General features: G+C 35.9%; 1 protein-coding gene across 1 annotated transcript in view; it reads left to right on the plus strand.

Moving 5' to 3' along the window:
* The window catches only part of IL1RAP (interleukin 1 receptor accessory protein), a 44,607-nt gene that overhangs the window by 18,838 nt on the left and 11,812 nt on the right, over positions 1 to 13,957 (plus strand). Inside the window, exon 6 of the mRNA XM_027848772.1 lies at positions 3,393 to 3,516. Within this exon, the coding sequence (XP_027704573.1) occupies positions 3,393 to 3,516 (124 nt within the window). The remainder of the gene's footprint in view (positions 1 to 3,392; positions 3,517 to 13,957) is intronic.

Raw genomic sequence — 13,957 nt, forward strand, 5'->3', positions numbered from 1 at the left:
AAAAAAACACACTCCTGCAGGAATAAAATGACCTTAATTATAATGTACCAAGCAAAGAAACAGCTATGATTGGCATTATGAAAAGCATTCAAACATGGTTTTGGAAACTTGGACTAATTCTGTGACATGAAGGTGAGAAGTCTAGGGCTTTGATGGTTCAGAAAAGGCAGAGATTTCCTTAAACAGTTACTTCATCAGAAACTTTGAAATACCAAGGTATAGGAAAACATTTCTGCTAATGAAGCTATCCCTTGTTCATGGTTAAAATCTACTTTAGTAGTGGTCCTCATGGTGCAAAGGGCCTCATGATGCAAATCTGATTCTTCCCTACATCTTAGTGGCAATTGACGAAGAAGATAGCAAAAACACCAGGGATATCAGGCTGATCAAGTCCAAGGGCAAATCAGGGATTCTTATTCTGACGTCCCCAGACATCACACTGAGGAGCCATGGGTACACTTCAGGGGATCCAGAAATTTGGATGGGAAAATAGATCTTTATTTTCATTAGCCTCTAACTGAAGTTTAGCATTTCCTTTATACACACATGCCCACTTGCATATATACATGCATGCATATGTATACACACACATATATGTGTAGAAAGAGTGCTAGGCCTGGAGTCAGGAAGACTCATCTTCCTGAGTTCAAATCCATCTTCAGGAACTTACTAGCTGTGTGACCCTAGGCATGTCACTTAACCTTATATGCCTCAGTTTCCTCATCTGTAAAATGAGCTGGAGAAAGAAATGACAAACCAGCCCAGTATCTCTGCCAAGAAAACCCCAAATGGGGTCACACAGAGTCAGACATGACTGAAATGGCTGAAAACAACACATGCACATATGTGTATATATACAAATACATATGCATGTTTGTACATATTCGTACGTGTATACATACCTTCACACATACATGTGTATATATATTCAGGGAAAGGACCCATAGCTTTCATCAGACTGTGAAAGAGGTTCATGTTGCAAATATGAAATAAAATAAAATAAAATAAAATAAAAAAAGTTAAGACTCTCTCAGCCAGGGCCATCTTCTGTCTGAGACCAAGGCTGGGAATGCACAGTGCTCTGAATGAGGGAGATTGTATACCTGTTATACACAACAATCCTCTTAAATAATGCATGCAGAGCATTTTGTTTATCTTAAAGCACATTAGTAAAGGGAGGCAATAAACATTTATTAAGAATTGTACATATTCCAAGTACTGTATTAAATGCTTTTCAAATATTCTCTCATTTAATTCTCATAACCACTCTAGAAGGTATGTAATAATAGGATGTTAATTTTACAGTAGAGGAAATTGAAGCTGACACATGTTAAATAACTTGTCTAGGGTCATTCAGCTGTTAAGTGTCCGAGATTAAATTCAAATTTGAATTCGAGGCTTCCTGACTCCAACTTCAGTGTTTTCTGTACCATCCAACTGCCATCAGTGTGAATTCTCCTTTTCCTTTCCTCTCCTCCCTCTTCTTCTATCTCTTTAACCTCTCCTGCCTCTTTTCCTTCCTTTTCCTGCTTCCACCTTACAGAGATAGGGGGAGCAGGAGCTCGGTGGTTGCCCACAATAGTATGATGGGTCCGGGGGATGGGCAACTGACCAGGGTCCCTTCAACTCTCTGCAGAGTTAGGACAAAGCAGTGGTGAGACAGAAGGAAGGGGAGAGACCTAGAGGAGGATGCAGAGATTCTCTTCAGGCTTCTGGGTCAAGAAATTACCATTCGTTCCCTGGAATCCAGATCTGATGTCTCCAAATTAGGGTCCTCACTTTGCTCGTCTGTAAAAATGATGAGATTGTGTTAGATGGCCCCTAATGTCTATCTCTAGCTCTAAATCTTGGTATCTATTCCATTTTTATGATCATTTTTATTGTAACTATGATTATTATTGCATGCTCATCTTTTTCAATTGAGGTCAAATGGAAATAGTTCTGGGATAAATTACTACCACACTATTATTATTATTTTACCTTTAATGTTATATGTACTGTTGATTCCATGAATGTAATAAGTCATTTCTGCTGATGAATAGAAGTGTTAGCATATAAGCTTACCTTCTGCACACTCACTGACAGCATCCCTTTGAGACAACTCCAGTGCGAAGGTCATGAAGATGACATGTGCACACTTCGTCCTCTTCCCACCCAATCTTGATTTTGATTTCTTTGGCTATCTGTCTATGTTTTGAAAGCTTTTTGCTCCATGGAGCTTGGAGATTATTAATTAATAATTATATGAACTGTTATCATAATCATCATTGATTGTTTTTAATTTGGAGTGTCACCTTTTGACAAGGACATTGATAAACTGGATCATTGAATGATATTGATAAACCACAAGAGAGAATTCAAAATTGTGTCAAGAGTAGCAGTTGGAGACATTTAGGCTGGATAAGAACAGCTATTGAGTCAGGGCTAGGGGGGAGAATACAAAAGCTGTCTCCAAGAATCACATGGGCTGTCTCATGGAGGAAGGATCATACTTTTTCTGCTTGACCCTAGAGGGATGAACAAAAAAATGATTCATACGCAAAGAGCAAATCAAGGCTTGATATCAGGGAAAACAAATCAAACCACTGACTTCCCAACAAATTAAGCTGTGAAAAGGTTGAGTGGGGCACCTCCAGAGGTAAGGGCAAAGATCAAATGGGCCAGCTCCGGGGCAGGGGCCAAAAGTCTAGTGGGTCACCTCTGGAGGTGGCAGCTTCCTCCTTCACTGGAGATTCACAAGCAATGAGGCATGACCACTTACCACAGATGTCATGCTAAGGACTCATTCTCAGATATGGTTTGAACTATAAAACACCTGAGCTCCTTTCCAATTTACAGATTCTATGTGTCTAGGCTAGTTTTCTACTGTTGTTGTGTCTTTAAAAGTTAAGAACTTTGCCACCCCTCATCCATTACCATCATTTTAGGAACATTAGTAAGAGTCCAGAATTGAACTGGGAATCCTGACCTCCAAATGGCTCCATTGAAATCAATTCACTATAATCTAGTCCTAATGAAAAGAGCAACACCCACCCACCCCGTTGTCCTGCATTGATGTCTTTAAAAAAGGATAAAAAAGCAAAGAGGTCGAGTAGGTAATGTCCAAGAACATTAGGAGGGGCCTAGGGAATAACTGATGAACAATCTTACTGATAGTTTTATTTTAAGACGGCAATCTTGAGGGGAAAAGGAGGCAAGTGGACTTTTTTGATCTGAATTTCAAGAGACTGTTTGATGGCAATATCACCTGCGGATTGAACTTAAATGCCCCATGAATTAGATGATTGCTTGTTCTAATTGTCTCAGCATCTAATCACCCAAAGAAAAAACTATGATGTGTGCAGAAAGTGTGCAAAGTGGAACCTCAATTGTTCTTTACAAATCTCTCCTAGGTGAGGAGCTTGAACTTCCCTGTAAAGTGCGCTTTCCCTTCTTGAAAGACTCAAAGAGTGAGATTTGGTGGACCATTGATGGAAGAAAGCCTGATGATACCATGAATGTAACAGTAAACCAAAGGTAATGTAAACCATACCAGATCACCTATACAAATGAATGTCTAGCGGGGGAAAGTGCTGGTCCTTATCACATTTGTATAGAACTTGAACAGAGTCATAGAGCTAATATTGTCATGTGGGTCAATGGCTATGGAATCACATGATTTCTAAAGCCTTTAGTAGTAGTGCCTTAAAGGATGTAAAGTCATTTCAAATCCTTTTTTTTTTTTTAGGCAATTGGGGTTAAGTGACTTGCCCAGGGTCACAAAGCTAGTAAGTGTCAAGTGTTTGGTCTGAGGCCAGATTTGAACTCAGGTCCTCCTGATTTCAGGGCCGGTGCTCTACCCACTGTGCCACCTAGCTGCCTCTCAAATCCCTTTAAATATGAGCTGGGTTTAGATCATAAATAAATGAATGTAAAAGTTTTAATTGGGTCTGTTAATAGTGAAAACCCAATCCTCTCTCTTTATAAATAGGATTCCATGTGTCTATAATTATGGTTCAGTCCCCTGTATTTTGTTCCATTCTATTTGTAGGTAATTTTTTTTCATCTTTCTGAATCTGTATTTTTACCTTTGTCAGTTTCTCCTTTTCATCTACCCTCAAGTCTTTCTTATTTAAGTTTTGACCACTTTGTCCCTTTGTAAGTCAGTAAAAACATCCTAGAGAACTAATTTTCTTAATAAACTAGGTTAGGGGTTTGAAAAGGAGAGCTTACACATCCAATTCTTAATTTTAAAAGTTGATGAGTAAGAACAGAATAAATTGCTAACAAATTTTAAAAAATCTAGGTTGGCTTTTCCCCATTCCTATTTCATTCTATCCCTTCCCACTATGAGTCACAAGCTCTGAATAGAGGGGGGGAAATTCCCATTCCCAGCTCTAAATGATAGACAATGGAGTTCAATTGCATGTATTTTGAAGACAATAATAAAGCTGAATTCATTATTAGTCAATGCTGAGACCTTCCTCTGTTCCTGTGTCCACATTAATGACATCAGGTAATTCAGTTTATCAGGTTCAAATGTTTGTTATTGTTGTTCAGCCATTTCAGTCATGTCCTCTTTCTTGTGACCCCATTTGGGGTTTTCTTGGCAAAGATACTGAAGTGCTATTTCCTTCCCCAATTCATTTTACATACTGGGGATTCACTTTTTTTTTTTTCATCTGCAAAGTTCTTACTCAAATTCCTAGTCTCATATTTCTATTTTTCATTATTGTCTCCACTGAAAGAGAGAAATAGTCTAAACTAAACTTGAGTTTATTTGACAAAAAAAAATCAGCAAATATTTAATCTCACAAGGGGGTTACCACTAGTCCTGCACAGAATTTGGTCTCTATTAAAGCAAACCAGAGCTTACTGATTTTTTTAATTGTTTGTTTTCAAAGGTTATTTTACCAGCACACATTCAGTAGGACAGGTGCTTAGAAGACTTTTTCTGCAATGCTTCTGAGTCCAGGCTGAACCAATAATTTGATTTGTACATCTGGGGAAATGTTTGCCATGTTTGTAACGTACAACTGCATGACAAATGCCTGGCATGACAGTCAAGATGATTTAGGCCTGAATCTTACTTCTAATGCTCACCGGGTGATTTTAGGCAAGTCATTTAATCTTTCTGAAACTCAGTTTTTCCACCTAAAAATAAGTATAGTAAAATCCATAGTCCCCACCTCACAGGACTGTTAAAAAGATCAAATGCAGTGCTTGCTACCTAGAACTTTACAAGCAAACTGTGTAAAGAAAGGACACCCATTATTTTCATCCAAATCTCCACCCTGCTTCCCTATGATCCTTAGCTAGAATTTGTGAAATGGCTACCCAGAACTAGGTGTATAGAACGTGAACATGGAATCAAAAACTAGAGGCCGCATGTATATCTTGTTTTCCAGTGATAAATGCATACTTTCCCTCCAGAAGCAGTTTTGTTTTATGTACCATGATTTCTCTTCCTCCTCCTGCCTGTCCTATGACTGAGAAACCAGCCTCTTCCCCAAAACCTGGCTATTTTGAACCATTCTCTGTTTAGGATAGCTTGTACTCCAACCAAACTCTGTCTTTTTTAATTTTCAGAACACCTTCTTACTAACCACGCTTCCCTCATCTTACACTTAAAACTTTGATCATTTGTTCCCAAGTGAAAAAAAAAGTTACATTTATAATATTGAACTGCCATTAGATCCAATCAAATCTTCTAGTGATCAAGATCTTGGGGTCTTGATTCAGTAATACATTGTTTTAGCTCTCTCTCTCAACCTTGTGTCATCTGACAATGTGATGAGTATGCCCTCTATGCCTTAATCCAAATCATGATGAAACTAGCAGCATCTAACTTAAACTTCTAGACACATTGACTGGGGACCATTATTAATAATTCCTCCTTGAATCTGGCCACCCAACCACCTCTGAATGCATCTTACTATCTTTTTATCTTCTCCAGAAGGGTAGTATGAAATACCTTATTAAAAAAAAAAAACTTTGCTATAATCAAGGTAACTCTCTTTACAAAGAACATCTTCTGTCCTAAAGGATGGGGAGCATCCCTTAGATCTCACCATTTGGGCCCTGGAATGTAGCTTGTCTGATACTATTTCTCTTGCTTTGACAAACCAGCCACTGGTGAAGCTTGCACTTGTCCCTTGTGCTTTTCTCTCTTCCTGGATATCTTGGTTATTTGTGGAGGTGACTTTTCCCAACTCCCGCCCAACAAGAGATTATAAATGTCTTTAGGAAACCATCTTTGTTGGATCTCTCTTTGTGCCACCACCTTCTAGCTTCATGTCTTAAACATAATAAGCAAGGTTGCTTCTAACCTCAACATTCAGTTGAAATTGCTCTCTCCATAACACAATGATCAAGGACTTCATAATCGCCAATTCCAGTGGTCTTTTCCTAATCTTCCTCCTTTTTAATGTCTCTGTAGACTTTGCCTTTGCTAAGCATTTCGCCCTTGTGGGAGGGTATACTCTCTTATCTTTTTGCTGCATTCCCATAGCATTCCCAGATAACTGATGCTGTCCTCCCAAGGTTCTGTTCTGGGCCCACTTCTCTTTTATGTCTATATTCTTTCAGTTGGTGACCTTCTGAATTTTAATAAATTCAATTGCTATCTTTAGGCAAATGATCTCTGTGTCAGGTTATTCAGCCTCAGTCTCTTTCCTGGGCACTTTTCCTATATCACACCAACTGTTTGTTGAACATTTTGAACAGGATGTACCATATGTATGTAAAATAGATATATCTAAAATAGAATTGGTTATCTCCCCTCTTCTCAACTTTCCTATTACTTTTAAGGGCATCGTTATCTGTTCAGGCACTCAGGCCCACAACACTGACATCATCCTTAACTCCTCTCTCTTATTCATCCAACATATCTAGTTTCCAAATCTTGGAATTTCTTCACTGTACAACATGTCTCACAAATGTACTCATATCTCTTCTTCCTCAGACACTACCTTTACTTTTTCCCACTTCATAATATTTTTTTCAAATTATATGTAAATATAGTTTTCAACATTCATTTTTATAAAGATTTTGAGTTCCAAATTCCTCCCTCCCTTCCTTCCCCCCTCCCCAAGAAAGCAAGAAATCTAATATAGGTTATGCGTGTACAATGATGTTACACATATTTCCACATTAGTCATGTTTTGAAAAAAACTAAGAGTAAAAGGGAAAAAAATAAAACATGAGAAAAGAAAAAAGAAGTGAAAATAGTATGTTTCAATCTACATTCAGAGTTCATAGTTTTTTCTGTGGATGTGGATAGCATTTTCCATCATGAGTCTTTTGGAATTGTCTTAGCTCATTGTATTACTGAGAAGAGTTACATCTATCAAAGTTGATCATTACACAATGTTGGTATTACTGTGAACAATGTTCTCCTGGTTCTGCTTACTTCACTCAAAATCAGTTCATTTAAGTCTTTCCAAGATTTTTTTTCTGAAATCCACTAGCTCATCATTTCTTATAGAACACTAGTATTCCATTATATTCATATACCACAATTTGTTTAACCATTCCCCAATTGATAAGCATCCCTACAATTTCCAATTTGTTGCCACCACAAAAAGAGACGCTATAAACATTTTTGTACATGTGCGTCTTTTCCTATTTTTTAGGATCTCTTTGGGATACAGACCTAGTAGTGGTATTGCTGGATCAAAGGGTATGCACAGTTTGGTTAACCTTTAGGCATAGTTCAAAATTGCTTCAGGGATGGTTGGATCAGTTCACAACTCCACCAACAATGCATTAGTGTTCCAATTTTCCCACATCTTCTCCAACATTTATTATTTTCCTTTTCTGTCATATTAGTCAATCTGATAGGTTTGAGGTGGTACCTCAGAGTTGTTTAATTTTCATTTCTCTAATCAGTAGTGATTTAGCACATTTTTATATGACTATAGATATCTTTAATTTCTTTATCTGAAACTGCCTGCTCATATCTTTTGACCATTTTTTCATTTGAAGAATGACTTGTATTCTCATAAATTTGACACATTTCTCTATATATTTTAGAAATGAGGCTTTTATAAGAAACACTGGCTGTAATTCCTGCCCACCCCTCCACAACTTTCTGCTTTACTTCCAATCTTGGTCACATTGTTTTTGTTTGTGCAAAATCTTCTTACTTTAATGCAATCAAAATTATCTATTTTTTTCATTTCATAATGTTTTCTATCTCTTGTTTGATCATAAATTCTTTCTTTCTCCGTATATCTGACAGGTAAACTATTCCTTGCTGTCCTAATTTGCTTATAATGGAACCCTTTAAGATTTTTGTATAAATCATGTACCCATTTTGATTTTATTTCGGTATGGGGTGTCAGATATTGGTTTATGTCTAGCTTCTGCCATAATATTTCCTAATTTTACCAGCAGTTTTTGTCAAATAGTGAGTTCTTAACCCAGATACTGGAGTCTGGGTTTATCAAACAGTAGATTACTGTAATCATTTACAACTGTATCTTGTGTACCTATTCTATTCCACTGATCCACCACTCCATTTCTTAGCCAGTACCAAATATTTTTGATGATTGCCACTTTATAATATAGTTTTAGGTCTGGTATGATTAGACCACCTTCCTTTGCATTTTTTCCATTATTTTCCTTGATATTCTTGACCTTTTGTTCTTACAGGTGAATTTTGTTATTAATTTTTTCTAGCTCTATTAAAATATATTTTTTCATAGTTTGATTAGTATGGCAATAGCTTGGCCTACCCACGTACAATTGATATTTTACCAATTGTTTAGATCTGACTTTATTTGTGTAAAAAGGGTTTGTAATTATGTTCATATAGTTCCTGGGTTTGTCTTTGCAAGGAGACTTCCAAATATTTTATATTATCTACAGTTATTTTAAATGGAATTTCTCTTTCTATCTCTTACTGCTGGGCTTTGTTGGTAATATATGGAAATACTGATGCTTTATGTGGGTTTATTTTATATCCTACAACTTTACTAAAGTTGTTAATTATTTCAAATAGGTTTTTTTCAGTCGATTCTCTTGGATTCTTTAAGTATACCACAATATCTGCAGAGTGATAGTTTTGTTTCCTCATTGCCTATTCTAATTTCTTCAGTTCTTTTTTTCTTCTCTTGTTGCTAAAGGTAACGTTTCTAGTGTAATACTGAATAATAGTGGTGATAGTGGGCATCTTTTTGTAATCCCTAATCTTATTGGAAAACTTCTAACTTATCCTCATTACACATATTATTGCTGATGGTTTTAGATAGATACCGCTTATCATTTTAAGGAAAACTCCACTTATTCCTATGCTCTCTAGAGTTTTTAATAAGAATGGGTGCTGTATTCTGTCAAGCTTTTGTTCTGAATCTATTGAAATAATTATATGGTTTCTGTTGGATTTGTTATAGATGTGGTCAATTACGCTGATAGTTATCCTAATATTGAACCAGCCCTACATTCCTGGTATAAACCATATTTGATCATAGTGTATTATCCTTGTGACAAATTACTGTACTGTCTTTGCTACTATTTTATTTACATTTTTATGCTAATATTCATTAGGGAAATTAGTCTATAATTTTCTTTCTCTGTTTTAGCTCTTCCTGGTTTAGGTATCAGAATCATATTTTTGTCATAAAAATAATTTGGTAGGACTCCTTATTTGCCAATTTGTTTTCCAAATAGTTTATATAGTGTTGGAATTAATTGTTCTTTAAATATTTCATAGAATTCACTTGCAAATCCATCTGGTCTTGGAGATTTTTTTATTAGGAGCTCTTTGATGGCTCGTTCAATTTTTTTTCTAAAATGGTGTTATTTCAGCATTTTATATCCTGTTCTGTTATTCTAGGCAATTTATATATATTTTTTGTAAATATTATTCCATTTCAGTTAGATTGGCAGATTTATTTGCAGACAGTTGGGCAAAATAGCTCCTAATAACTGCTTTAATTTCCTCTTCATTGGTGGTGAATTCACCCTTTATTTTTTATACTGGTAATTTGGTTTTCTTCTTTTATATTCTTAAATTAAATTAGCCAAAGGTTTATCTTTTTTTTCATGAAACCAGCTCTTAATTTTATTTATTAGTTCACTAGTTTCCTTACTTTCAATTTTATTAACTTCTCTTTTGATTTGCAGAATTTCTAATTTGATATTTAATTGGGAATTTTATTTTTTTCTAGCTTTTTTAGTTCCATGTCCAATTCATTGATCTCCTTTTTCTCTACTTTTGTTCATGTAAACATTTAGAGATATAAAATTTCCCCTAAGAACTGCTTAGGCTGCATCCTGTAAACGTTGGTATGCTGTTTCATTATTGTCATTCTCTTTAATGAAATTATTGATTGTTTTTATTATTTGGAGTTTGACCACTCATTCTTTAAGATTAGATTATGTGGTTTCCAACTAATTTTAATCTATCTTTCCATGGCCCTTTATTACATATAATTTTTAATGCATCATGAGCTGAGAAGGATGCATTTAACATTTATGTCTTTCTGTGTTTGATTGTGAGGTTTTGTGCCCTAATACATGGTCATTTTTAGCGTAATTTTTGTGCCAGGTATCTCTGAGAAAAGGTATATTCCTTTCTATCTCCATTCATTTTTTTTTCATATGTCTAGCCTATCTAACCTTTCTAAAATTCTATTCACCTCCTTAACTTCTTTCTTGGTTATTTTGTGGTTAGATTTATCTAGTTCTGAGAGAGGGAGTTTGAGGTCCTCCACTGGAATAGTTTTGCTGCCTTTTTCTTCCTGTAACTCACTGATCTTCTCTACTAGGTATCTGGATACTAAACCACTTGGCTATTATATGTTTAGTATTCGCATTATGTCATTGTGTAAAGCACCTTTTAGCAAGATGTAGTTTCCTTCCTTATCTTTTTTAATTAGTTCTATTTTTGCTTTTGCTTTGTCTGAGATCAGAATTTATAGTCCTGTTTTTTTTTCCTTAAATTCAGCTAAAGCATAATACATTCTTCTTCAACCATTTACTGTTACTTGGTGTACATCTCTCTGCTTCAAAAGTGTTTCTTGTAAACAACCTATTATAGGATTCTGGTTTTTAATTTATTTTGCTATCTGCTTCCATTTTATGGGAGAGTTCATCCCATTCACATTCACAGTTATGCTTACTAACTGTATATTTCTCTCCATCTTATCCTACCCCCATCCTTTATATTTTTCTCTCTCTTTTCACCCTTTCCTGCCTTAGAAGTGTTTTGCTGCTGGCCACTGCCTCCCTCAATCTGTCCCCCCTTTTTTTCTATCAGCCCCCTTTCCCTTTTCTTTCCCTTTTTTTTCCTTTTAGTTCTACACTGCCTTCTATCAGCCACTCCCCCACTATCCCATAGGGTAAGATAAATTTCTATACCCAATTGAATGTGTATGTTATTCCCTTTTTGAGCTAAATCTGATGAGACTAAGGTTCAAACAATGCTCGTTCCTCCCTTCTTTCCCTTTACTGTAATAGGTCTTTTGTGTCTTTCCATGTGATATAATTTACCCTATTTTGCCTCCCTCTTTGCTTTTCTCCCAGTACAATCTTTTTTTTCCAGCCTTTATTTTTTTTCTTAGTATCATCACATCAATACCAACTTATACCCACACCCTGTGTTTACGTATACTTCTTCTAACTGCTCTAATAGAGACACAGTTCTCAAGAGTTATAAATATCATCTTCCCATCTAAGAATGTAAACAGTTTAATCTTATTTAATAATATGTTTCTTTCTTTCTTTCCTGTTTATCTTTTTATGCTTCTCGTGAGTCTTGTATTTGAAGATCAAATTTTTTGTTAAGCTCTGGTCTTTTCATCAGGGAAGTTTGAAAGTCCCCTATTTCATTAAGTGACCGTCTTTTCCCTTCAAAGATTATGCTCAATTTTGCTGGGTAGTTGGTTCTCTGTTGTAATCCAAGCTCCTTTGTCTTCCAGAATATCATATTCCAAGTCCTGCAATCCTTTAATGTAGAAGCTGCTAAGTTCTGTGTAATCCTGACTGTGACTTCATATTTGAATTGTTTCTTTCAGGCTGCTTGAAATATTTTCTTTTTGATCTTATAATTCTGGAATTTGGTTACAATATTCCTGGTTTTCATTTTTGTTTCTCATTTGGTGATCTCTTTCAGGAGATGATCATGGGATTCTTTCAATTACTATTTTACTCTCTAGTTCCAGGACCTCAGAGCAGTTTTCCTTGGCATCCAGGCTCTTTTTCTTTTCTTTCTTTTTTTTTTTCTTTTTGAGTATGTCTTTGAGGTAGTCTAATAATTGTTAAATTATCTCTCCTGTATCTATTTTCCAGGAAAGTTGTTTTTCCAGTGAGATATTTTTTTCATTCTTTAGATTTTGTTTGACTGATTCTTGATGTCTCAAAGAATCATTTGCTTCAACTTGCCAAATTCTTATTTTTAAGGAATTATTTTATTCAGTTAGCTTTTGTCCCTCCTTTTCCACTTGACCCGTTCTACTTTTTGAGGAGTCATTTTCTTCCATGCCTTTTTTTTCCCATTTGGCCAATTTTGTTTTTTAAGAAATTGTTTTCTTCAGTTCTTTTCCCTCCTTTTCCAAGTTGTTGACTCACTCTTGTATACACCCCATCTCTTTTCCCAATGTTTTCTTCTATTTCTCTTATTTGATTTTTTAAAATCCTTTTTGAGCTCTTCTAAGGAGGATTTTTGGGCTTCAGACCAATTCATCTTCACCTTTGAAGTTTTGCATGTAGGCATTTTGACATTGTTGTCCTTTTCTGAGTTTGTGTATTGATCTTCCTTGTTACAATAGTAGGTTTCCATAGTCAGAGCTCTTTTATGTTTTTGTTCATTATTAAGCTTATTTAAGGACTTTTAAAGTTGAGCTCTGCTCCTGGGCATAAGGGACACTGTCTCATGCTTCTTGTACTGGGGGCTGGGGGCCTAGTCACTGCCTTTCTGCATCAGGAACTCAGGTGCTTTTGGGTTGCTCATTGCGCTGAGGTGGCCAGGCCTAGTTGTGTTTGTTGTGCTGGGAGTTCTAGGGCTGGCAGTTTTCCTCCTACACTGGGGCTAGAGGCCTCAGAGTTGGCCTGCTGTGCAAGGATGGAGGGGCCTTGGTTGCTGATCTGTGCTGTGGCTAAGAGCCTCCCACTGTCTTGCCCAGAAAAATATCTACACTGGGCTGCATTTCTCTTTTACCCAATTGAGACAAACTTTTCCTGAAATCCTTTTAAGTTATCTTAAGCTAGAAAATTTCACTTCATCTTTTTGTAGGTTCTATCACTCCTGAATCCATTTAGAGGCTTGTTTTAACATTGTTTCTGAGCAAAACTGGGGAGAGCTCAGAAAACTTTCTGGCTTTTCTCTACCATTTGGCTCAATCACTATTTTTAGTTGCTTTTCTCTGACCTCATGTAATAATATTCTAATATGTCTCTCTGGCTCAACATTGTCTCCATTACAAATGATCTTTGAAAAAGGTGTCAAAATGACTTTTTTTTCTAGAGCATAGGTCTTCCCTTGATGTCTCCCTACTTAACAAAGTCTAGGCTTCCTACTACCTCCGGCCTAAAATATAAAGTATTTTCTTTTGCATCTAAGGCTCCTTCCAACCCCACAGTCTTCCTACCTATTCTGTCTTTCTATGTCTCCTTCCCTCCTCACACTGGATGAGCTATCTATACTAGCATCCTTGCTTTTTATTTTTTTAAGTTAATTATTTTCCTATTTTATTATTTTTTTTTATTTTTAAGTTATGGAATAAAACAAACATTTCCATAATATAATGCAATAAAAATATCATTGCACATGAAACTGCAAATCTACAATGCCCAACTTGCTATTCTTTTCAAATACACAACAAAATTTTCATGGAAATTACTTTTTTCTTCCCTCCCACAACCACCTTAGAGATGGCTACATTAGACATAAATAGGTGTGTGTGTGTGTGTGTGTTTGTGTGTATAAAATTATTCTATATATATTTCTATTTATCAGTTCTTTCTCTGGATGCAA

This window comes from Vombatus ursinus, unplaced genomic scaffold (assembly GCF_900497805.2).
Source record: "Vombatus ursinus unplaced genomic scaffold, bare-nosed wombat genome assembly UNPS02006874.1, whole genome shotgun sequence".
Classification (NCBI taxonomy): Eukaryota; Metazoa; Chordata; class Mammalia; order Diprotodontia; family Vombatidae; genus Vombatus; species Vombatus ursinus.